We start from the raw sequence: 24,963 nt of genomic DNA, 5'->3' as shown, positions 1-24,963 counted from the left end.
TATTTGCAGAAAATCACGTCCAAAATACCAAAAAGATCCAAATGTATTTCATTTGTAGTGTCTGCTTTCTTCACCAGAAATATTAGAGATTATCGTTCGTTTGTAGTGGTAGTCTTATGACAAATTTGCGCCGGCAGAGGGCACCCGAGATCTTTAAATGTCAATTGCATCTCAAGTGTGTGTGTGCGCGAGTGTGTGTGTGTGCGTGTGTGTGTCTGTGTGCGTGTGTGTGTGTCTGAGCATACACGTTACACACCTGGAGTGCTTTGGTTAATTGACCTGGAGATCATACCAATGTGGAAGAAATCAACTGAGAATAAAGGAAGACACGTAATCAAAATGTTTGGATGGAAGGCAATTTAATGAAGAAAGAAAGAAAGAAAGAAAGAAAGAAAGAAAGAAAGAAAGAAAGAAAGAAAGAAAGAAAGAAGGCTGTGTGGATTAAGAGGACGAAGAAGAATTGCGCAATGGAAAGCGCAGATTGATTCTGCAGGAGGCGGGCGGCAGGTAAGCATAGCTGTGTTTGTTGTAACGCTCCCCGTGTGAAGATTAAAAGTCACGGAATAGTTGGGAAGGAGTTTATAAAATTCATTTACGAGCAATTTTGAAAAGTCAACTTTGAGATGTACTTGCATTGGCACTTCAACCATATTGAACATTTGTGAGATGTGTGTGGAAAATTCAACGTGAGAGTTGTCGCACACGTACTGACACAGATTGAAGTCAATAATTCATCAAATGTATATTTCAGAAAAGGCACAAGAAATGTTGGTCACGCATAAATGATCGGACGCTGGGCGTCAGTCCAATGACAAATTGGCATCAAAAGAAAAGAATCTTCCGCTCGTAAATGTGCTGCTTTTTAAATTATGAATGTGGAAAAACGACGGCCCTGAGTTGATGTCATGTGATCAAAAGTATGAAAGGGGCACTGGCGGAAAGGAAAAGAACATTTTGGAGTGCCACTGAAAAACGCCACTCGTTTATTTCCTGCATTTAGTTCTTTTTTGAAAGGGGACAAGATAGACACGTTGACATGGTGTGTACTGTTTGGGAATGGTTGTTTCCATCAAGTGTGTATGTGACCGGACAGCTGTGTGTGCATTGGTGTATGTAATGAATATTTCAGAATGCTGCGCGGAGGCGCTCACCATGCCGACGACCCCTCCCTCCCTCCCTCCCTCCTCTCCGTGGAGCGCTTCAGCTCATGTGAAATTTCATCGTAACTCGCCGCTCATATTTAGCAGCATATCGGGCAGGTTGCCGATAAGTCAATAGTGTCCGAGGAGAGCGTCCGCATCAGCATCGGCAGGCTGCAAAAAGTCAATATACCGCCTTGATTTCCACGTGTCCTTCAAGGAAGACCAGCAGAAAATAGAAATATTGGGACAGGCCCTTCTTATCAGTCCACCCGGTTGTCGTTGGTGTTTGCAAAATACAAGTGATTGGCTGAGCAAAGGTTTAGGTTGAGTTGGCTCACACATTTATCCCAAGAAGTCTGCTCAAATGAGAACAAGCCTAAGAATTGGGTTATTGGATAAGCGGAAGGGAGCACATAAGCCCGATTGTGGCCTCCCTCCACCGGGGGTGCCTGTGTTTGCTTTGTTTTGGCTTCTTGTTTCTAAAATGAAAGCGGCGGGTTACGAGTGGTGCGCAAAGTGAGCCAAGTGAAGGCGACATCTGGCGAGCGGCATCCAAGGAGGTTACGGCGAGTGTAAAGTGGGCCGAGGCCCCTCCTCGTGCTTGTTCTCGGGCCCCCTCGGCGCTGTCGACTAACGTCTGGAATCTTTTCAGTTCTGTTGGCCAAGCGAGAACGCTCTCAAATATAGACGCCTTTTCTATTATTCAAACACGGCCCGCCCGGGAGGCTCGAGACGACGCTTGGAAATGCCGCAAGAAACTTGCCGCCACTGAGAAAAAAATAAATAAATCGTCCAAAAGGTGGTAGGTCAAATTTGGATGTCAGGGATTCAAAGTCAGCTGATTTCATGTCCGGGTTTGAAGATTTTCAGGTCTGGCTTTGGGTTTTAAACTTGCACTCAATTATGATTTCGATGATCCCCTGAGGCCACGCCCCCTCCAGCCCCGTGACATCACGCCTTGATTCCTCTGTGAGGTCACGCCTTCCGTGTCAAGGAGGTGACGCAAAGACAGCGGCTTACCACCAGCGCCTTTCCCGCCAAATCATGAACGTTGTCGGTAACCTCATCAAATTCCTGGTCAACATAAAAAAGAAGAGATCGGAGCGATCCAAAAAGGTGCATTCACACTGTCCTGATGGTGCTGATGATTATGTCCATGCGCTATCCAAAGTGAAAACGATCCAATCAAGCCTTTTGGCTTTTTTTTTCCCCAGCCACATGACAAGAATTTTAGCGTCACCGTTCAGATGCAGGACAACGACAATCCTCTGCTGATGGAGGACCGGGTCATCTCGGGGGTCGCCCCGGGACCGCAGCCGGCGTCCCGGTCCTCCGCCGAGAAAGAATGCTTGGATAAAGAGAGCTGGGCCAGCTTTCAGAGGACGCTGCAGGGCATGCAGGACTCCATGACTGCGTTCAGCAGCCAGCTGGAGGACGCCAAGCGCACCATGAACGCCACAGTGGCCGACCTGGAGGTGCAGATGCTCACCATGCAGAAGGACATGGCGGCCGGAATCGTGCAACGGGATCAGCGCATCGCCAAACTGGAGACGCAAAATGTCCTTCTGGTGGGGAGCCGCGGGCGCGACGCCGACTCGCTCGACTTGGATCCGCCTCAACGCTTACTGTACGACTGCCACTTTGCGGCGGTGGCGCCGACCTTCTTCTTCCTGCGGCATTCCGAACCTCAGTACCCCATGCCCGACGGTAGCTTTCCGTCATACCTGCAGCCCCCCCTGGACCTGGACCTGGACCGTGGCTCGCCTCCGTTTGTTTGACATAACTAAAAACGACCAATGGAACGCCGCCACGCTGGCCGCGGTCTGTCTGATAACCCAAATGAAGGATTCAAGATGGGATGTGGAAATTCCAGGATTATGCTTTCAAATTTGGATTCTAAGCCGGGTTCAAGTTGGAGCGAGAGTTCTTAAACGGGATCAAGGTTTCAACTTGGGTTTGGGCTTTCAAGACAGGGCTGGCTGGCCTTAAAAATTGGACTTGTGGGTTATGATTTGCACTTGAACTCGTGAATGAGGTAAATTTCAAATCAGAATTTTTGTTGCTAATAAGGATTGGGTTTAGAAAATGAGGGTGTCAATCGTGAGTTAGCGAGCGTTTCCGATTGGGGCTTGAAAGTCAGGCTTAGAATTTCAAGACAGATTGTTTGGATTTTTTTTTAAAGACATATTTAGCGTTTCAGCTTAGTGAGTTTAGCATAGCGTCCAGGCCAGGATTAAGCTTTCAAATTCCTCGACTCCACATTTTTATTTGGCATCATTACGGAATTTGGTCACGCAGAGCTCAAACGAGCAGGCGCAAATGAAAAGTTTGTGCTGCTGTCAGAAAATGTTTGCTTGAGACTTCAAAGCATGTTTGTAGGCGTTGCAACATCATCTCCATATTTATAACTCTTTGCTATCATTAATCTTATCTTTGATCCGTGTGTGTGTGATGTGCATTGTATTTCCTCTCAGCATCAAGTGCTAGCGGAGATGAGATGAAAATGGAAAGTCAGCGCCGCACGCACAAACAAAAGCGGCGCATGAATCTTTTTCACATTTGTTCTATCTGGCTGATCTGTGTTTATCTAGAAAGAGGCGTGCAGATGTTGGCTCACCTCTTCGTCTTCTTCTGTAATTTAAATGAGCTCCGGCGGCGTGAAAACCTCCCACGGCATCTGCCCCGACAAAACAACAATAGCGTGACAATCTACAAATAAACCGATCAAAAATTCAGCAACTGTCACGAACTCCTGCCCCCCCCCCCCCACCTGCTAAAAATATAACTTCTTGTTCTGCCCCACCCCTCAAAGTGTACATGTTGGAAAAATATAGTTTGCGGTATGCAACAAAAAAATAGAGCCTCGTTATTTTATTTACATTTACGTACCAAATATTCTGGACTATAAGTCGCACTGTCCATAAAATGCATAATAAAGAAGAAAAGGAAAATAAGAAGTCACAACGCAGTATAAGTCGCATTTTTGGGGAAATTTATTTTATATCAATTACCAAGAACAGACATAAAATAATAGAATAGAGGCAACAACAGGCTGAATGGTACGGTATGCTAACGTTACATAAACACATAAACAAGGAACTGAGAACATGCCAGAGGTAATACATTAAGACTTATTCAAATAACGATAGCATAAATAAGTTTATCAAACCATCCGCATCACCCCAAACCATTAAATCCAACAAAATCTTCATCCACTGCGTCACTTACAAACAACTTTGCTAATCCTGGAAGTAGAAGATGCGGCTCTTATAATAATAATTTCACACATAAGTCGCTCTTGAGTATAAGTCGCACCCCTGGCCAAACTATGGAAAAAAAAAAAGCGATTTATATTTATAAGCGATACGGTAGCTGCAAGATGCTTTACATGAAAAGTGAAAGCGTCACTCAATCTCTGAAATGTGATGGCTTGAAGAAAGAGCCCCAATGCTAATCCAAAACTGGTACGTTGTCTTCTGGCCCAGTCGCTGGAAGGTGCGCCGACTTCGGAAGAACATCTTGCCCATTTTCTGTCGGTACATTTGTCCTCGTCAATTCGCCATTGCCATTCTTGGAGAACTCGACTTTTGCTGCGGGAGCACAAAGTCAGACTTGTCAAGACGCAGCTTTTTTTTTTTCCACTGAGCTGAACAAAAAACATGTTGTTGGACTTACAAGCTGCAGTGAAATGCAGTCTGAAATGAAACAGAAAAAAACGTTTACCAATGACAAAGGGCCAAAAAAATGCAAAACGTGTGCCCCTCACCACGATTGCCATCCCGACGCCGGACGATGAGGATAATGATGGTTACAAGGAGGACCACCAGAGCGCTTTGTTTACATCCCAGAGCGGCCAACATTATGAGTCAAAAATGTGTTTGAGGTTCATATGTCAGCTGTCTAACACTTGGGAAGCAGCGAATTTTAATAATAATTTAAAAAAAAAAAAGGATTTGTGTATGCATGCGCACGTACGGTATGAGGGGCATCCCCGTCGACAAGTGCATATTTTTGGGGGCATCAAGTGTGCCTCACACGCTTTGAGAGCAGCAAATCCTCTTTGTACGATGCCTGCTGACACATAATACGCTCATAAACATTTGTGTGTGTATGTTATCACGATGAACTTAGCCTTTCTCTCCCTGGGCCTTTTCCACATCAGAGCATTGGCGTATAATGTTGCTAATAATTGCAATTTCCTGCTGCCTTGCCTTAATAGACACCGCAAGGCTTTTCTATCATACCCTAGCTGGAATACTGCCTGCATTTTGGTTGTCTACTTTTCCTCCTCATTTTCAGCCGTTTCAAGGTCTGGCGTGCGCAGCCAAGTCAAAGTCTGGCCGGCCAATACAAGCAGCCAATTATGGCCATTCGACTTTAGTAGAGGGGGCGGCCCGACATACCATCACTGCCGAAAAACATCATAATTGGCTAAAACTTTTCACAGCGGTTGTCGCCATCGCCCATCCAGCAATACTTTTTTTTTCATTGTTGTATTGTTCAGGCTTCAGCGGGCGACGCCCACCTAATCATCAAAGTCTGCCTACGTGATTTTCCCTCAAGGCTTAATTTGTTTTTCCCTTTAACGTCTTGAAGTTAGCTTTAGCACTGCTCCCAGTGTGACACATTTCATTTCGCTTCATTGCATATTTCATTTGATCTCATTTTATATTTCAGATTTATATAGTATTGCAGTGATTATTTTTTCCAAGTGGACTGTCATGATGTCATTTTTGCAGTTGAGATTACTTTTTATTTTTTTCACGGCATGTCTATTTTCCTTGCGTGACCTTTGCATGTCATACACGCTTAATCATAATCCCTCCGACGCTTAATCGAACAACGCCAATAAAATAAACATGAACAAATTTCACACATGACCTGCAGTTGGCCACGATTGACGCCGAGCGGCTAACGGGTTAGCCACTTAGCGGCCAGCCAGCTCGAAATGCCGTAACAAGCCATTTAAGTCACCTTTATTCCCTTACGGATGAAATACGGACGTATGACAGGATGAGGGCTCTGCGTGGATTAAAATAATCCCCGCTTCTCGCATGCATATTGCATTGGTATTATGCAGTCAAACAAATGTGAGGTCGCTCCATTGCAAATTTCATCAATAACGCAGTGGCGGTCTGGAACAGAACAAGGGATCTCACTTGTGGTGTTTGTTCCAAAGTTCAAACCAAAAGTTTTTTTTTTTCTCCCACAGGGGAACTTATTTGATGATTACAGAAGAATGGTGCGGAGGCCGATAATACGTCGACACTCCCGCTGTGCGCGCGTAATGCAAACGTCCCAATAAAAAGAGGACGGCACGGCTTTGACAGTTCCGATAAAGGCCGGCTGACGGACGACGTCCCGCTTGAAAATGGTCAGTGGTGCTCGCTCGCTCATTAGGAAAGTCGACTTTTGCTACGCGACCAAAGGTCGGGGCGGACGAAGGGGGCAGGTACAATAAAAGAATAAAGACAAAGAGCCTCAGCGGTAGCTTGCTGGGAAGACAAATCTTTTTTTCGTGAAGGAGCTTATGGCTCTGTGTGTATGCACACACAATGAAGATGACAGCGTTCAAACCTTTACTCGCACACAATGAAAATGACAGACACTATTTGAAGCATCCAAACTTTCCCTCAGGATCTTAAGATAAACAAAAAGCAGGCTTTTTGCAACTTTAAATTGCACAGCAGAAAAGTTATTGTTCTGTTAAAAGCGACACATTAAAAGTAAGCAAGCCTGAACTCAATGATGTCAAATTATGTCAATAAAACGTGGACGTCACAAGCCGGCTTGGCTGTCATCATTGTCGGCATCCTCGATCCATCGCTTGTTTTCGCTTGCATCATGGCATGAGAATATTCTGGGTCAATGAGCCACATGCTGCTTCACTAGTGTCATCAAGTCTCTTCTACTCGGGCTAAATGATAAGGAAGATGGCGAGCTGAGCTCTTGTGGGAAGAGGCTGTGCAAGAAAGAGATAAATGGTGGTAGGAGAGATGGATGGAGGGAAGGAAGGCTGGATAAATGGAAGGGTAGATGAGGAGGATGGATGAATGGATGGAGGCTTTAGCAAAGGGCAGCAGAGACGGAATGATGAACGTAAAGAGGAATTGATCTTGTGGCCACCAAAGCCTCGGGGGGGATGAATCTGGTCTCGGAGTAAGAGCGCTATTGGCTTTTTTATTCCCGCCACGGGATTGCCAAGGCTCGTGACCACACCTCAGCTTGCGCAGGATGACCTCCCCCAAGGAGAATTCGGCATGTCCAATGCCTTCTAGTTTATTCCAGGCAAGAACGATGATGGATAGCACAGAAAGCACAGTTTCTACATTTTAAGGCTGCTACTACCCTTTTATTTTATTTATTTGTATTAATTTGCTAATTTATTTTCCAATTTATTAGCTGGTATGTTAAAACTGGAGCGTTAGAAAGATGTGCCGACAGTTTTGATTAAGTTTTTGGATTTAGTTTGATGGGAAGAAAAAAAAAATCTCTTATTTCTCCTGGAAAACCAAAAGCGCCCAAAACTGAAGCATTCGAAATGTTTTTGACAGATCAGCTGTTACCTTTGGTGAGTTTTTAAAAATATCAAAACCTCCATGGGCTGCATTCGGAAGCATGCAGGCAGACACTCGTGAGCAGTGTTTGGTTGATTGACAGCCGCTCCAGCTATTAAACAGAATGGACCTTCTACCTGCTGGCTGAGAAGGGCGAGGTGGGCTTGGCTGGGCTGGGCTGGAACGGACGGCTGCTCGCTGGTGGAGATTGTTGTCACACTGTTAGTTAGCAACCTCACAACACCCCCGCAGCTCATTATCCTCACACACACACGCACGCGCATGCACGCACGCACGCACTCACACTGACAGTGTTGTATGGGAACTAATGAGAACATTCTTCAAGTCTGTAACCTTTACCTGAGAAAGGCGCACGTTTGTGTGTGGTGTGTGTGTGTGTGTGTGTGTCCAGGAGGATGAAAATAAGTCCTCACTGGCAAAGAAATGTGGGCAGCAAATATACCTCCTTGACAACACGTTTACACGCTTAAGAGTTCCGTACAATGGAGCTACTTACGTCGAAATCACGTATCGTGTGACCTGATGTCGTAGCATCAAAAAAAGAAAAAAAAATGCAAATGTAGAAAGCGGATAATATTGACACAGCAATTATTCATGAGAAATGATATGCTTTAAAATATATTTGTATATTAAAAAAATTCAATTATTGACGCCATCGTTATGTGGATTCAATTTTCCCTGATTCTTGGAAAAAAATCAATTAAAAATACCAAGTGCAGAGTTTGAGATAATGAAATGTTTTCCATCGTTCTTAACATTAAAAGATTTCCAAATAATAATCATGACTTTCGAAATTATTATTGTTATCATCGTTTTGCCTACTTATCATCCATTCAAAATAAACGTTTCTAACTAAAGATGTGGCTGGTGAAAGTGTATAAAAAGAGAATTAATGAGTCTTCTTTTAAATAATAATAAGCAAGAATGACTAACCTTCCTAGGGAAAAACAGTAATGAGAGGAAAGAAAGCTTTTGAGACATTTTCAAACAAAGATGATTCATCTCTATTCATCTCACCGGAAATTCTAATTAAACGGTCCAAGTGGCCGTTCAATTATTCTGGAAGTTTCCTGCTTAAAATAGTGCCTTAAGTTAAACAAGCATCGCCATCTGTATAGAATAATTTCCCATTTCTCTGTATTCTCCCGCCTTTTGAGTCCGCATTGTCTCCTCTTTCTGCTAGCATCACGCTAACGGTTGCCACAGCGACAACGCAAGGCCGCACGGACACTCGCGTACGTTAATTAATTGACCGCCGAGGGCGGACATTCCGCCCCCGAACGCCGCTGTCGGCCCATGTTTGCCTTCTCGCAGTGTCAAGGAAGGACTTTGGAAAAGGAGGATGGCTCCGGGGATTGGCCCTGGCTAGCTCGTTAGCGGCTAATTAAGCCCCGCTTGTTAGCGTTTGTTGAAGAGAAGCTTCTTTTTTGCTTTTTAAATGTTGTTTTCTTGCTACTTGACTGCGTTAACTTGCAGTCATAAACAATGTTGTTCATGTCCTAAGAAGTGACATGAACATAAATTTGTGTTAATAAGCCACGCTTGGCATGATTAAAGAAATTTGCTACAATTTCGGTATCATGCAAGTATGATTTACTCCAATTAGGATACTTATTGTTTCATTTTTATTTTAAATGTCTTTTTTTTCCCAAGAGCTAGCAAGGATGACAACATGCAGTATTTGTGCTTCATGCTAACATTTGTGGTGTCTAATCATAATTGTAGAAATAAATGTTATACATGTTGGCCCAATTAAGACACCGGCCATTGAGAAATCATTTGACTCCTGTTACCACGTGATACGATTCAGTCTGGTAACTTTGTGCGTTTCAAGTGTAACATGATTTGATTCGCTTCGGTAACGATGCAATACCGTATGTTTGACTCCGGAGACCATGTGATACAATCTAATTATGATGCGATACAATTTACTGGAATTAAGAAACGATAAGACTCGCTCCAATTGCGCCGTGATATGATTTAGTCCAATTACGATCCAATAGGCTTCCCTCCAGTGACTAAGTGCGTTTGAGGCGTGACGGGGTTCTGATGACCAGGACGGGCCTCGTTAGGCCAAATAAGGCCGCCGCTCTTCGGGGCCGCCGGTCTCCCTTAATTACGCTCTAAGTGACGTTCTCTTTGCATATGCAAATATGGCAGGCCCCATCATTAGCTTCCATATCTGCTCTAATTTTTACGGCCAAACAGACGCGGCGCCAAGGGCAAACGACAGCCGGCCATTTATCAAGCGAGTGTCGCTTCTTGTTTGGAGTGGTGCTTTATGAGGTTTTTGACGGCGAGGCGAGGGACGGTTACGCCCGCGTAGTAGATGTTGTTTGGTCGGAGCGGTATTGGGGGTGTGGGAGGGGCATAGTGGAGCAAAGCTTTCTGACGAGGGCTAATTGGCCAAATGGAGTCACTTAGACAACAACAGTCCCATCACATGGATGATGAGGAGGAGGATGAAGAGGAAGCTGCCAGGAAGATCAACTTGAGAGCCCGCTGGCCCCCAGACAGCGTCCTTCAGCACAAAAAGTTTCCACAAAGGGGAAAAAGTTTTAATGACTAGCGGACGTTTTGCTTTTGTGAGGGGGGAACGCAAAATATTCACTAACATGAAAATGTAATGTAATCATTCACATAGATAAATATGTCAAATATGTAAATTTTAGATGGACACATTGTGTTACTTTGTTGGCGCGATTATTTTGCTTCATTCTATTTTTGTTTCAGGCTAATTAAAAATGGGCGATTGAGCCACCTAGTGGCCAAAGTTTTGTGTTCAGGTCAGCACGTGACTTGGAGTGCGCGCCGCCCCCGAACGCGACGTGCTCTGTTGAATGAATCAGGTAGCTACGTTTGACAGGAAGGAGCAAAAGTTTGTTTGGACGGTGAACTTCGCTACTGGACTAATTTGTTTGCACGCGCACAACATTAAATGCACATGGAAAATAAACAAGCAAACGCTGCAGCGTGGACCCGTTGGAAGTTCAACTCAAGTTGCCTGGTAAGTAAGCCCAGCAAACTTTAAAAAAAAAAAAAAAAAAAATGTTATGCATTGGCATCGATTGATTATTCCTGAAAGCTGAACGTGGCCTCGTTTGCGTCAGCATACTTTATCCGCCATGTGTAAACTATGCGTGTAATTGTTCAGAGATGAATTGATTTACCCAAGACTTGCATGAGCACATTTCTTGAAGTCATAAAAAGGAAAATTTTCCTGTGACAAAATGGAGACTGTTTAAAAGAGCTTGTTTTATGGCTTCCGTATGTTATTTGAGTAGCCAATTGAAGTTGGAGCTATTTAGTGGTGATTAGACTCATGCCTACATTGTTGATCAAGTATTGCGCAACATAGTAGCTCATGTCTTGATTATGGACTCATGCCCAATGTCCCGTGGATGTTTCTTGCGTCAAAGTTGCTGAGCATCATCTGTAGCCTCCCGCGCTTGAATATTGAAAACAAAATGAATCTTTTCATGCATTATTAACCAGAGAACGCCAATCTTCTCCTCCGAAGTGACTCGGACAGGCCCTGTTCCGCATCCGGCCCCGAGTGGAGATGTTTCCTCCTCCACATCCGGGCCCTCGTGATTCTCCTTTATGGTATACGCTCATGTCAGCCCGGGTTTTATTTCAAAGACCTAACAGGCTCGTGAACACAGCGCAGATGTTCACGTTTGACTCATAAAAGCTTTATGAGCTCGGCCGGCTTCTTTAATAGCAAATGTGAGCGCTTGTTGGCATATCTGGAGTCGAGCGCGAGAGTCTGCATTTATTTCTCAAGATTAGAATTCATGTAGCCGCTGCGGCTTTCCACATTCTGATCGGTAACAATCATCCAATCGTCTCCACCGCAAAGCACAGCCGAACGTCTCCGCCGCCTCCTTTGTTTTCCCCGACATATTTCCCTCGGTAGCTGCTGCTGTGCTGCAGGTGAGACTTTTCGTCTGGATAATCAAGTCATTTGTCCCCCTCGGGTCACGTCGCTGATTTGGTCGGACGTGCACGTCACACAGCGGCTAATTTTTTAGTTCATCAAGTAGGTCACAAAGTCAAACTCACAGGTGCAGGTCCCATACGAGCTTGCGGGGGTCAGATCGTAGATGATGTAGTTCGATGCTGTCAAACTCAAGGCCCGGGGGCCAGATACGGCCCACCACATCATTTTCTGTGGCCCGCCAAGACAAATTGTGCATCAAATGTATGTCATTATTAAAATTGTCTTAACTTTTATAAATCATCTTTTTTTTTAAACATTTGCAGTTTCCACTAGTTTGATTTGGAAAATGAAGAATTTGTCAGTTTGTTTTGTATCTTATACGATATATATAATATGAGGCGTTCCTACATTTATTTGGATTGACAGTCATAAGGAAATTATGACTGCGATGACAAAAATGAATTTGACACCCCTAATAGTTGCTCATTTACTAGCTCAATGAGTTGCTAGGCTACATAGTAGCGTGTGATAGGTCACCAAAGGTTAAGTAGCTAGTAAAGTAGAACTAGTAGCTCATACAGTAGATAATGTAGTAGGTCACATTGCCAGTGCAATAGCCTACCTAGCTAGTATGTAATGCTATGTTAATGTAGTGCAGTGGAGTCAAACTCATTTTTTTTTTGTGGGCTGCATTGTAGTCATAGCTTCTTTCAGAGGGCCCTTATGACTGTTAACCCAATTAAAACACAAACTAACCCTAACCCTACAAAACTGACAAATAACTCGTTTCAAATCAGACGAGTAAAAACTGGGCTCATATTTAAAAAAAAAAAAGATATTAAGAGTGAAGACAATTTGCAATTCTAGTAATGACACACGAATTTCATGCACAATTTGTCTTCGCGGGCCACATAAAATGATGCGGCGGACCGTATCTGCCCCCCGGGCCTTGTGTTTGACACCTGTGATGTAGTGGGTCAAAAAGTAGCTCTTGTCCCAGATGCTCGTGAAGTCAGTCACGTCGTGGCTCGCAACGTGCCCACTTTGCTGGTCCTCCCCCCCCGCTCGTCTGTTTTATGCGCAGATATTTCCCTCGGTAGCCGTGTGGCGCTGCAGGTGCTAGCGTGCGCGCGGATAATGAAGCCATTCCTCCTTCCCCACTTGGCCTCACTCGATACGGGGGACACGCGCTCTGATTGGGAGGGAGGCGTTAATTGCCTAATCGAGATTTGCCGGCCTGATGAGAGCAGGAGGACGGAGATGAATGGAAAGGCAAGCGAGGCCGGGCGGCGTGTTTGCGGGGCGGGCCCCAATCGTTCAGAACCATGTCGGAAGATGCCGATTGAGTGTCAATGCCCCGCCCGCCGCACGTTTGACGTGGTCTCAGATAAAAAGTGTCATGCAAACAAAAGGCTGTGAGAGCAAATTGAAAAATTCAACTTGATCTGATTGGGAAGGTCTCAACGCATCCACTTGACAAATGACATTCATGAAATCCATTTTTTTTGAAAATCAACATGTTCCTCGCAAGATAACACGGTGCAGGCCGACTTTGAACATCAGTCAATTCATTTGACTGCAACCCCCCCAAACCTTGGCTGTCAAGTTTCATTTGAAACCCAAACTCTGGTTTTGAAACCTAAACCGGACTTCAAACCTGGCTCACCAACTCTATTTATCAGAGGGCCAGAATTTTACCACGCACTCATCTTGGGGTCTACTAAAAATGAGATGAAAATGACGTTGGGTTGAACATTATTTGAGGTTTATGTAGACCACGTCATGGTTTTCACTTTGATTCTCATAATTGGACGGTTCACTTTGGGCATGCTTCTTACTTTATACTTTGAAACCGTAATGCTGACTTCAAACCTTCAATTTAAACTCTTAATGGCAAGAAATTGTTTTACTAAACCACTTCCAGCACTTGACTGTCACCCTGCAGGCCTTTATTTTCATCACTCCACGCGCGCACACGCGCGCGCGCACACACGCAGCCAGCCAGCCAGCCAGCCAGCAAGCAAGCAGCAGCCAGAAGCACTTTAGCGAATCGATTTCGGAATTATTTTAATCCACTCAAGTGACGTGTTATTGGGGACAAGAGTGATGGGAGATGTGTGCAGGGCCGGACATTGATCAACGTGACGAGGGTCTGGGGTCGGCTCCCCCACATGACCCACCCACCCGCGCGCACGCACTCAAAATGAATAGATGTCTGTCAAATGCGCACGCGCGTGCACGCCCCGTGTCAATTGCGAGGCTGATCACGCGTGCTTGCGCGCAGGAAGATGCAGCGAGAGGAGCTGTGCGCGCCCCAGTGATGTAAGAAGCCCCCACTTACGCTCTCGGGTGCGCGCGCCGTTGAGAGAGCGCGGGAGAAGAGAAAGAAGAAGAGGAAGAAGAAGAGGAGGCGGACGCGCAAAGTTCTCCCGAGCAGAACAGTGCATCCTCGAGTGTGACGCCTCACTGCTCCGCTCGGTTTCTTTGCAATTTGTTTCTTTGGGCATTGGAGGATTTGAAGCGGCCCAAGGCATCCTCCCTCCCTCCCTCTCTCCCTCCCTCCCGTGAGGCGTGCGATGAGTGCACCCATGGGTGCCTCCGTGGAGTTGGCGCTGTGCTGGTGAAAGGCGCTCGTCATGATCTGGGGAAGTCTTTTGCCGTTTTTGCTGTCGTGCGCGCTCGCCAACAGGACTGGGGAGCTGGAGCCGCTGCCGGAGCCGGTTCCGGTGCCCTTCTTCCACGGCCATGTGTTTGAGAACGCGTCGCCGGGTTCTCGGGTCAACGGGCTGAGCGTGCCGCTGCGGAGGCTAAATTCCCAGCGGCGGCAGTGCGGCGCCGGCGTCTCCGAGCCGCACTGGAGGCTCCTGGGCGACGGCGCCGACAAGTTTCGCGTCTTGGCGCACCACAACCGCGGTCACATCCTGCTCAGGACGAGCGACGTTCTGGACCGGGAGGAGCGGGCTGAATACGAGCTGGGGATCGGCATGTGCTGCGCCGGCTCGTGCGGGGAGGTGGCGTCCGTCAAAGTGGACGTGCTGGACATCAACGACCACCGGCCAGCCTTCCAGGACAGCGACGTGAGGCTGAGCCTGGACGACGCCACGCCGCTGCGCACGGTTGTCTACACGGTGACGGCGCGGGACGAGGATAGCGGCAAGAACGCGGAGCTCTTCTACTTCGCCATGCCCAAGAACGGCACGTTCTACGTGGTGCCCAAAAGCGGCGACATCCTCCTGGTGGACTCCATCCTGGGCCGGGACGGACCCATCAAGTTCACCGTGTTCGCTCGGGACCGAGGCTGGCCGCCTCGCACCAGCGGAGGCGTCAACGTGGAAGTCAGCCCTCGCCAATGGCCCCGTGCCACCCGGGACAAACCGCCCCCCGCCCGGGCATCCAGGTCCGTCCAGGACGCGGAGAGCAGCCCGCTTTTCATCAACGTGTCGGAGGACGCGGCCATCGGCTCGGTGGTGATGAACCTGAACCCGGTGCGCTTCCAAGCGGCCGCCTTCGAGCTGATGGACGCGGAGAGCTCGCCGGTCAGCGTGGGCAGGGACACCGGGGATATTGTCATTGCACGCCGGCTGGACCGAGAGACCGAGCCGCTAGTGGAGATCATCGTCAAAGTGCACGACAAACGAGGTGAGTGAGGGGCGTAGTTGACAGGGGGCAGCGGTGGTGGTGGGGGGGGGAACCCCTCCGTGCCTTCCCCGTTCACAAATATGCCCACCTTAACACGGGCACATGCGCACGCACCTTTACACCTTAACAGAAAACACATTAAGCCCAATTCAATTTCATTGTAACGTCAAAGGATGATTTTCAGTATTGAAGACTCTGTGTGATAAATTGGGAATTCGTCATGGACGTAGTTAACAATTAAGGACATTAAGGCGTCAGCCCCCACCTTCTGAATGTCCCCCCACCCCCATGCCTCCAATTCATTTTTCTAAATCATTTTGAAGTCGCATGCCTTTTGATGTTTGTTCAAACCTAAAAACGGTTCATTATCATTTTCAAGTGTTATTAGAATTGTCATGTAAGATTCTGATTTAGAAATAATTGGACACTGGCACACTTAAGTCTGGAAAGGTTTGATTCAAAGCATGTTAGAAAATAGGCCAACATTGAGGAGGTAAAACCAAAAACCGTTTTCTTCCTTTCCATGTGTGCATTGACCAAACTGGCAAGAATGACATTTTACTTTGTGTACCTGTGTGTGTTGTGTTGCGATTGAAACACCTGGCTGCTTCTTTTTATGCTCATTGTGTTTTAACTCCACCAAAGTTTGACAATTTGGTTCTTTTGCTACACAGAGGAGCAGTTGAGCGTGAGATAATCATTTCCCCCTAAAAATTGATTTCCCCTTCAATATTTGACCCCCCCCCCTCCCCATCCATGCATGCGTATGAGGAGGAATGGATCCATGTATATGATTTTGCTATGTTTGTGTAGAATGCTGCACAAACACAAACACTCTTTCTAACCATCGTGTTGAATAATTTAAAGAAGCAACACTTGGATTAATAAGAGCGTCCCTCACATGTAAGAGCATATTTGATGGAAGGGGAGGGGGGGTTGATTCTGCAGAGAATTTGCCCACAGAAAAGTTTTCGAGTATCACAAAACTCCGCCAACAATGTTGTCCCCGTTGAGACAACTTCAATTGCTTTTCTCGTGATGTTAGTCATAATAATTTTGGTGGCCATTGGCGCACTCATTTTGGCAAGCACCTGCATCTTGAAGACAACATGAAATGAGGTGGACATGTTTATCTTGACCTGACAAGGTTTCAAGCTGTCATGGCTGAATTTAGCCATTTTGCTTTGAAGCTGTCACTTTTGGCCAAAAGCAGTGCTATGTAAAAAGAAGCAAATCTTTTCCTAAGTAAATGCAAATGGAAACAATTTCTGTTAACAGCCCTGTTGAACCTTTTATTCGAAAAAAGTGTCTCCATAAAATGCCAAACAAAAAGACTACACAGTCTTTGATGCTAGCTGGATGGAAATTTTGAATCCAGATCTTTACAATCCAGTGTGGGAGGATATCGCCAGGGATTGTGGTTCTATCCAATCAGGCACTTTCTTGTATTGTAGTTCATACATTCACCACTAAGTGGTGCTGTGCTGACAAATCAGTAGCAAATGTAGTGTGAATTTTCTCCACTTTCTCCTCCTCCAATCCGAATAGTTCATCATGAAATACATACAGGATTACCATAGCTTGTAGGAAAAAAGTTGAATACATTTTTGTCCATCATTTGTCCAACGTGAAATAGAACTCTTTGCAATATATTAGCGCTGCCAGCTAAGCTTTTTCTGCTTGCATAGATTGTGACCGATTTGGTCTTAATTGAAGAAACAGTCTTATCCGCCATTTTGTTGCTTTGCCGCTTCCCGGCCAATTAGCCCCGCTTTTGCTAACGAGAACATAGCTCCACTCTTTTTGTTCATATTTATCTAATATTCAGTCTTGATGTTTTTTTTGGCTGCGGCCGTTTGGATTGGTGGATGGCGGCGGGTCTTTTGTGTGCACTTTACTTTGCTACATGCGGAGTCCTTGTCAATGATGGAAATTGGTGTGAGTTAAACTGCTTTTCAGAGCTGCCCATTTCAACCAGTGCTATTAAGGTCGAGTGAATGCACCAGAGATGAGCCTCTTTCATCAAATCGTCTTCAGAATCAATACTGGTTTTTGTTTGGGGCTGTAAAGATGTAGGAGTTCTACAAAATGACACACTAGATATAAAGTATGTCGAACATGAGATGTTGTGTGCAAGTCTTATGTAGGTCAAAAAGTGATGATAAGAGTGACCTGACTTGCAATGCTAATGCTAACAGAAAGCAAAACACCAATGACCGAAAATTAGCATTGATACTTGGGGTGTAGAAGCAACCCAAATGTTGGAGTACCTCATGTAGACAGACAGGTTCTTTATCTTCTGAAAAATGACAAATTATTGCATCTTACTGAGTCAGCGAGAGTAGTGATGAACTTTATTCGTTTGTCTGAATGACTGTATTATACCACCCCCTGGTGGCCAAGGCGGGCACCCCAGAAGGAGCAGCACAATGAATTGACTTGAGACATTAGCTTCATGTATTAGCCGCAATTATTGTTATTATTCTAGTAGATCTGGAGAGGCCCCCGATGGTTCCATCAAAGTTCCCCTAAGGTTAAATCCACATTCGTCGTGCCATTTCGGGGTCAATTTTTTCTATGGTATTTATTTTTCTGCCTCCACAAGAGAGTGCATAGAAAGCACATCTGAGCGTCTAATCCGCCGTAATCCGCATACCTAAATACATTTCGATATCGAGTGCAGTATTTGAGGATTACAGCCAGCTGGGTGTCCTAAATTTGAGCGTAAACAGCGCCAGAGCGGGTGCGAAGGGGAGCGAGCGCTCGGCCTTTGGGCGGGTGGCTCACTCCCCGTCCGTTTAATCTGTTTGGAGAGTTTAGTGCGACCTCCCTCCATCTGCTCGCATTATCTCCGTAATCCCGTCTCACCCCCTTGCTTGTTGACCCCCCCCCCCCCGTCCCCTCTCCTTGTACTCCAGCACCACTTCCTCTCATTTTCACTTTCACGTCAGGGATTTAGTGGTAGCCTGATTTAACACAACTGTTTGTTTTAGTGTGTGAGAGGGTGGGTGGATGAGTGTGTGTGTTTAAGTGAGTTTGCGATAATGTCTTTGTTTGTGCGTGCGTGTGTCGGAGCACCAAGCGTTAGGCTAAAAGCCCCGACTGACTACCTTCCGGCCTTCCTAAAGCAAGCGTGCGATTTGACCGCGTGGATCGCATAAGCGAGCACCAGAGGGCCGATGACATGCCATCACGGAAATGCAGCGTCTGCCGCTTGACCTTTTCCCATTCCTGTCAAGTGAGCCGCTGCAAAAGTCGGCACCCTTGGTAAAGGCCACAAAGAGGTGGAGCAGGATGAAGAAACCAAAATTGCATTTTATTTATATGACAGAGTCTTTTCCGACATGAGTACAAATGTCTTAAGTGAAACTGCCTCCTGGGGCGTCATTCTCCAAAATTAAGAATTATGGAATAATAATGATAAATAAATAGATAAAAAAATATAAATAAATAATCATTTTAACAATATGTAATAAATAAATAAATAATGAAGAAATGTAACAATTTCTTCAAGGCAGTCTTGGACTGTAATTATAAATCATTAACAAGCAAGACCGTGAGCATCCTCGTTGTGGTCGGGACGTGGAGCCTTGCTCCTGCTGACCGTAGCATAACAAGCAGCAATGGAGTAAGATTTTTTTGCAGCGATTGTGTTGTGTGACCCGCAGGCTGTTTGCGCAGCAGATGGTCAGAAAAGGCAAAGATGGATGATTTAATAGTCCGGCGCTGCGTGCAAAGCAAATCACTACACTCCGCAAAGCGGCAAAGAGCTCGTAAGTCTGCCCGGCGCTTATCTCCACCCGATAAAAAACACAACAAAATAACCAAAAGCTGATAAAAGGGCTTGGCGGCCTAATTTTTTTTTTTTTTTTTTTAGAACAATAAGGAGGTGTTTTGCTATTCTTATGCTGGCTTCCAACTTGTGTTCTATAACTTTGCTGAGAAGACCCAAAACGTCTCCCATGTGATGTTCAACATAATAGGAAGTGCAAATAACTTGTTAGAAAAAAAAAAGCACATACCAACAATACGGAAATGGATGATTGAATTTGGCGTGATATGCAACAGCGAGAATAATCAGCAGCGTCGTTAAATCAAAAAACACACCAAGCGCGTCGGCCATCTTGAATTAAACACCACTGACGATTTACTTAATACTGCAGCGTTGTGGAAATCTACACAGTTTGGAATTCAAAGCGGCAATTATTAAGTATACAAGAAAAAAAAGTCCTCGTGCATGTGTGATGTTATCCGTGGGCTTTGTATGTTTAGTCACGTGACCCGCCGGCTGTCCTTGTGCTTTCTTTCCTCCATTTTAATTGAATTGAAAGAGCGGCGCCATCCTTTAGCTGCTTAACGACGCAGCTGATTTGCAGCTTTTTCTCGTCCGTCGTCCTCCAGGAACGGGAGACAATAGCCGCGCCGGCTTTTATAGTTGGCGCGGGCCCATAAGAGAGCCACTATGCAATACTTAACTGCAGATTAATTTCAAGAAGATCCATCAGAGGCCTTCTTGGTTTATGCTTACACGCCCGAGACGGCGGGATTCAATTTAGAGGCGATTGGATGCGGACCGACATGCGCGTCTTAACTTTTTTTTTTTTTTGCTTGCATTGATTGATTTTTTTTTTTCTTTCTTTCCTCTCCCTACAGTGGCGGTATTTGTCATGTTGACAATAATACGGCGAGTCAGAGGAGAGGCGTGCCTCTAAAATGTGAATATAATGCAAGTAATGGAAAGCCAATCAAATCTATAGCTTGCAGTGTTCAAGTCTTAAAGCTGCACTGTTAGCATTTCCACTGCTCTGACAGCGCAAATGGGAAAATAAAGTCAGTGGTGTAGAGAAAGTGAATGCATAATAAACAAGAAGCCCACCGGCTCGAAAAAGCTATAGCATTAATTTATTGCGCACTGTGTATCTTTATGTACTGCTGCTGGGCAAGCCTCTCCAACAGTCACTTTCTTTGTCAAGAGAGAACATGAAGGAGACAGCAATTGACTTTGACTTTTTTTTTTTTTTTGGGAGGGTGAAATGCATTGTAATTAAAAGATAGATCTATGTATTGCCTATTGTTTGGTATGAGTGGCTGAAATCTGACAAAAATCTCAAGATGTTTTTTTTGAAGGACCACGGGAAAATTAAACCAAATAATTTGAATACATTTATATTCAAATTTGTCAAAGTCAATTGTGTGGATGGACTGTTGTAGTAAATGTATATTCAATCAATTTCCAAATCTCCTTTTGGATTGCAGCTTGTCGGCTAGTTTGACGGACGTCCGCTCGGCGGGTCATCAATGGGAGCCTTTGTGCAAACTCCAAGCGGGAGGACGACACCGGGAGACTGTCAAACGCTGACAAATACGCTCAAGTCGAAAGAAATGCGTGTGTCGATGGGCGGCCGAAGCACATCATTTTTTTTGTTTTTGTTTGTTTGAAAGCAGACAGTCTGTCTTGAAAGGCATACTGTGACTCTGGCTTGAACCCTCAAAGCCTGACTTCAAATCTCACTTTGCTGGCTTCACTCTGACTTTGCAGTTTTCCCCGCTGGCTCAAAATGTTTGTTGTCCGTGAATATGAGCGTTTTTTTTTTTTTGCTGCCATGTTGTGAAGCAATTGTTCCGCTTTACGCCGATGGATTGATTTTTCTCGCCTGTATCAGAGGAAGTCTGCTCGTCTGATTAAAGACAGACAAGTTGGGAATTAAAGATTGGATTGTACATGCACGCATTAACGCTCCTGATTTGTGTTATCCGTCGCCGCCGCTGTTATGGAACATGTGACTGCCAAGCAAATGCTTGACTTTGCTTCCCCTTGGACTCACTAACAATGACTCAAACACAATGATGGCGTTCTTGCATGCACCGCCGCCATCGTAGCAGCAGCTATCAAAAGAAGGTCTGGCATCCACCTTATTATCTCGTCATTCTGAAAGGGTTTTGGCGGGAGGCGGCAAATCGCTTCCATCAGACCTCGCGAGGTGACACCCGGACAACAAAAAGCACTTTTATGTGGCATGAATGTACAAATAAATCATACAAATATAAATATATATACATATATAAATATATAAATATATAATTAAAAACAAAAACATTTAAAAAAAGTGTTTTGGGGTAAACAATTCTAATTAGGTCTCAGAAGTTGTGATGGATCCATCCAATAGTGCAAAGAAGCTCCATGAAGAAATGGAGAGTGTTTGATTTCTGCCTCTTGTGGGCCGTGATGATTTGGAGTGGCGGCAGGCCGCTTTCACGCTCCTCCAAAGCGGCAGCACGGCCAGCCGGCCCTTAAAGTGATTCCTGCAAGTGGTTCTGTTCGAACTGTTCACTTTGCTCCCCCTTCTGTGTCCGCCAATCAAATTGCTGCACTCACAACTGTTGATTTGAAACCCTAACCTGGGGTTTTGACTCACTTTTAACTCCTTAAGTCTTCTTCAAAACACTCATTTGTCACCCTCAAAATTGCCAGGTTAAGAATTGGACCGATCGAGGAAGTTTGAAAACTTTGGCTTAAAAAAAAAATCAAACAAACCCCAACATAATTTTGGGGTTTGCTTTGTTCAAAAGAAATTTGAACACAAATTGGGTCTTTTTTGAGCCAGCAGTTTTGAGAGTGTAATGAGCCACTGGTGGCTAGTTTGCAAACAAGCTTCAACTGCAAGTGACACCGTCCCTCGACGTGGAAGGAAGCACTCCACGTCGCATCCGCAAACATTTCCCCACCATTCACTCTCTCTGTGTGCGTGCGCGTGCACCGTCGTTGAATTATCCAAAGAAAGCAAAGCCCATTAGCGAGCGCGGCGAGCATGTCAGCCTGCACTGCATCATCACTGTGTGCTAATTAGAGACGCAAATAAAGCCTGAAGGTGTCATACAAGACGCAGTCCCGCTTTAGCACATAAACAATTTATCGTGCGCGCGCATGTGCTTTCCGCGGGCGTGTGTGTGTGTGGCCGTGCACGTATGTGAGCCACGATAACGGAAGCGCATGCTGTGAACTGTAATCCGCAAAGGATTGAGTGGGGTGAGTGCGCGAGATTAGCCACACCTCTTAATTAGCGCTCGACGCGCAGGAAGAGACGCATAACGAGGAGGCGGCTACTCGTTCCGCACCTGTCTTTCACAACTATGTTGCCGTTTCCGCTTTGTCTGAATTTAGAATTGAGTCTCTGTTGGCTCAACACTTGTCAAGATGCTGGCAGGAAAAATAAATAAATAAATAAATCAATGTCAGGAAACGACGACAAGAACATCTGAAATACAAACAAGCAAATAAATAAATAAATAAATAAAATGATTGCAGTTTGAGACATTAATAGAAAAGGAAAAGGGTTTTTTTTTTGTCCAAATTTTTTGTATTGCAAAAACCTATAGCATTTGAACAAGGGTGTGTAGACTTTTGATATGCAGTGTTATTTCTAAAACGCTTGGTCTTTGATTGCAAATCTGGTTGGCTGGCCAGTTGCGGTCCACTGTGGAATGAGAAGATTGTGTCATTGTCATCTCGTGGGTGTGTGTGTGTGTGTCCGCATTTGAGCGAAGGACATCAATCGATATCTCCATCATGCTAAGAACACAGCAGTGCTTAGTGGCCATCAATGACTTGTATGCTGTGGGAGTGAGTGCGAGAGGGTGCAGGATTGATTGTTTTCCGAGCGCATCTCCAGATCCTGCTTTGAAATCCGAACCCTTGTCAGAAGCACCAACATGTTTGAAACTAGCCAGCCGGAGCTGTTTGAAGCCTTGGCCAACATTGCCGGCTTCTTAACTAATCTCCAGACCTGTTGTGATCGTTTGAATGATGATTGTTGTAAATTGATGCCGGAGGTCTTTCCTGCTGTTTGATCTAATGGCTGAATTGGAATGTCCAGCGGTTTTGCATCGCCACAGTAACCGGGCGACGAGACGCCTTCATCTTTGGCTGATTAGCTTGTTTGCCCCAGGGCGACGTCTGGTCACGCCGCCTGTGGCTAATAGGCCGGCTCCATCCAATAGACAAATGAAAGGCGAGCCGCTGACCTTTCCTCAAAACACTCGCCTGGCTTGGTCTTCTTCTGCTCTCCCATCCGTCTTCTCTGGAGCCTCCCCTGTTCTGGGATAAGGCGTGGGGGGCCTCGATGATCCTCCGCCGTGTCGTTTATCAGTTTGACGCCTGAGCATCCCGCTCGGATTTCTCTCAGGGCCGCCGAGCGTGACGGATGGCGCGGATGCGCCGCCTTGCTGTTTACATTAAAGGGCGACCCCTCGCTGCTCAAGCGACCACTCGCTTGCCATTCATCACGGCGCCGGCCGGCCGGTCGGTCGGCAAGCCCGCCCTCGTGTGTGTGTGTGTGTGTGCAAAGATGGATGCCATTCAGACGCACATGTAAATGTTGTAAAAAAGTGTCTCTCCCTTTATATCAAGGCTATTAGAATGATCCAAAAATAATTGAACTTGACAAAAATCCCTAAGAAAAGTCATTGCAACTCCATCATGTGTATGATCCTTATTTAGACGAAAACTGAAATTTTGCGCTTCTTTGGTGCTTTATACACATGATGTGCATTTTTGGAATAGCAGTACAAAAGGAATATTTTCATTTGACGTCTTTAAGACATGAACATAAATTCATTGGATGCCAGCTGTCCTTTCGTTCGTTCGTTCGTCCGTTCGTTCGTTCGTTCTTTCTTTCTTTCTTTCTTTCTTTCTTTCTTTCTTTCTTTCTTTCTTTCTTTCTTTCCTGACTTGTACCAGCAGCATGATTAGCATTCCGAGCACAGTCTGTCTGAGACACTCTTTACACGCGGAACATATTTCCAGCGAGAGCATGAAGTGATGTACGCAAGTTGTTTGTCACATATTGGGAGCGAGCCGAACTGAGGCCGTGTGCCGGTAACGCATCAGCGGCGCGATGGCTATCGGGCCTCGGCGGCGCGCCGTTGAATGCGATGGCGTGTCGATAACAACGACCGGCGTTTGTTTGTGCGCTTGGGATTCATTTGCGCTCAATCTGCGTCTGTCCTTTGACACAAACAACACCTGCCTGGCCATTTGAATACATGCACAATGTCAAGATAAGCCAAAACGATTAGCCCAGATGAGCCAAAAACAATGAGCCAAAAACGATCCGGCCGGTGACGAGACGCAATAGCAAGTCCTAATTTTCGACGGTCGCTCCATCTTCCTCCACAGCTGTCAGCGAGCGTGATTACTCGATTACTCGCATTACTTGATTACTCGGTTGAATCGTCGGCGTGGCCTTCGGAGTAGAGCCAAGATGTTTACTCTCCAGAGACGTCGATTGCTTTTGCTGCTGTCGCCTTTAATTGCCGCCTCTCCTCCTCATATGTGACGCTCGGGCGGCGGAAATTAATGTGCTGTCATTGCTTCTTTCTTGCAAGAGACGCACGTGCCCGCGGACCCTATCTGGCGCCATGTCAATACGAGCAGACAAAAGGCCCGACTTATTGCGCTAGTAAGGCGCTGTTTGATTAGCATTATTTTACACAAACATACGGGGAACTATCCGCCCAACGTAAAAACCACGACCGCCTGTCCTTTCCCGAACTCTCTTCCCCAAATCTGCACACTCGCAAGTCCATTTGCGTTGACAGTGGTACGGCAAACTCCCATCTGCATGCCTTTTGCTGATCTCAGCGCCACTTTATCACTCTTTAG

At 45.7% G+C, this 24,963-nt stretch overlaps 2 protein-coding genes across 3 annotated transcripts in view; both read left to right on the top strand.

Annotated features, from left to right (window-relative positions):
* Window positions 1-241: 241 nt before the first annotated feature.
* Window positions 242-3,877, top strand: LOC148400986 (uncharacterized). Its single transcript, XM_088372306.1, has 3 exons — window positions 242-507; window positions 2,068-2,258; window positions 2,357-3,877. Exons 2-3 carry the CDS (start codon window positions 2,187-2,189, stop codon window positions 2,918-2,920), a joined length of 636 nt encoding a protein of 211 aa, XP_088228432.1. The 5' UTR covers window positions 242-507; window positions 2,068-2,186; the 3' UTR covers window positions 2,921-3,877.
* A 6,643-nt stretch (window positions 3,878-10,520) lies between these two features.
* The window catches only part of LOC148400985 (neural-cadherin), a 107,363-nt gene continuing 92,920 nt past the window's right edge, over window positions 10,521-24,963 (top strand). The window contains exons 1-2 of one of the 2 annotated variants that reach the window (XM_088372297.1): window positions 10,521-10,727; window positions 13,948-15,302. In XM_088372297.1, coding sequence (XP_088228423.1) covers window positions 14,300-15,302 — 1,003 coding nt within the window. In that variant the 5' untranslated portion in view covers window positions 10,521-10,727; window positions 13,948-14,299. The remainder of the gene's footprint in view (window positions 10,728-13,947; window positions 15,303-24,963) is intronic. The other variant, XM_088372298.1, reaches the window with a different exon arrangement.

The sequence above is a fragment of the Syngnathus floridae genome, chromosome 3 (assembly GCF_059516105.1).
Source record: "Syngnathus floridae isolate MCC-2025c chromosome 3, RoL_Sflo_1.0, whole genome shotgun sequence".
Classification (NCBI taxonomy): Eukaryota; Metazoa; Chordata; class Actinopteri; order Syngnathiformes; family Syngnathidae; genus Syngnathus; species Syngnathus floridae.
This window is presented reverse-complemented; position numbering and strand designations above follow the sequence as displayed.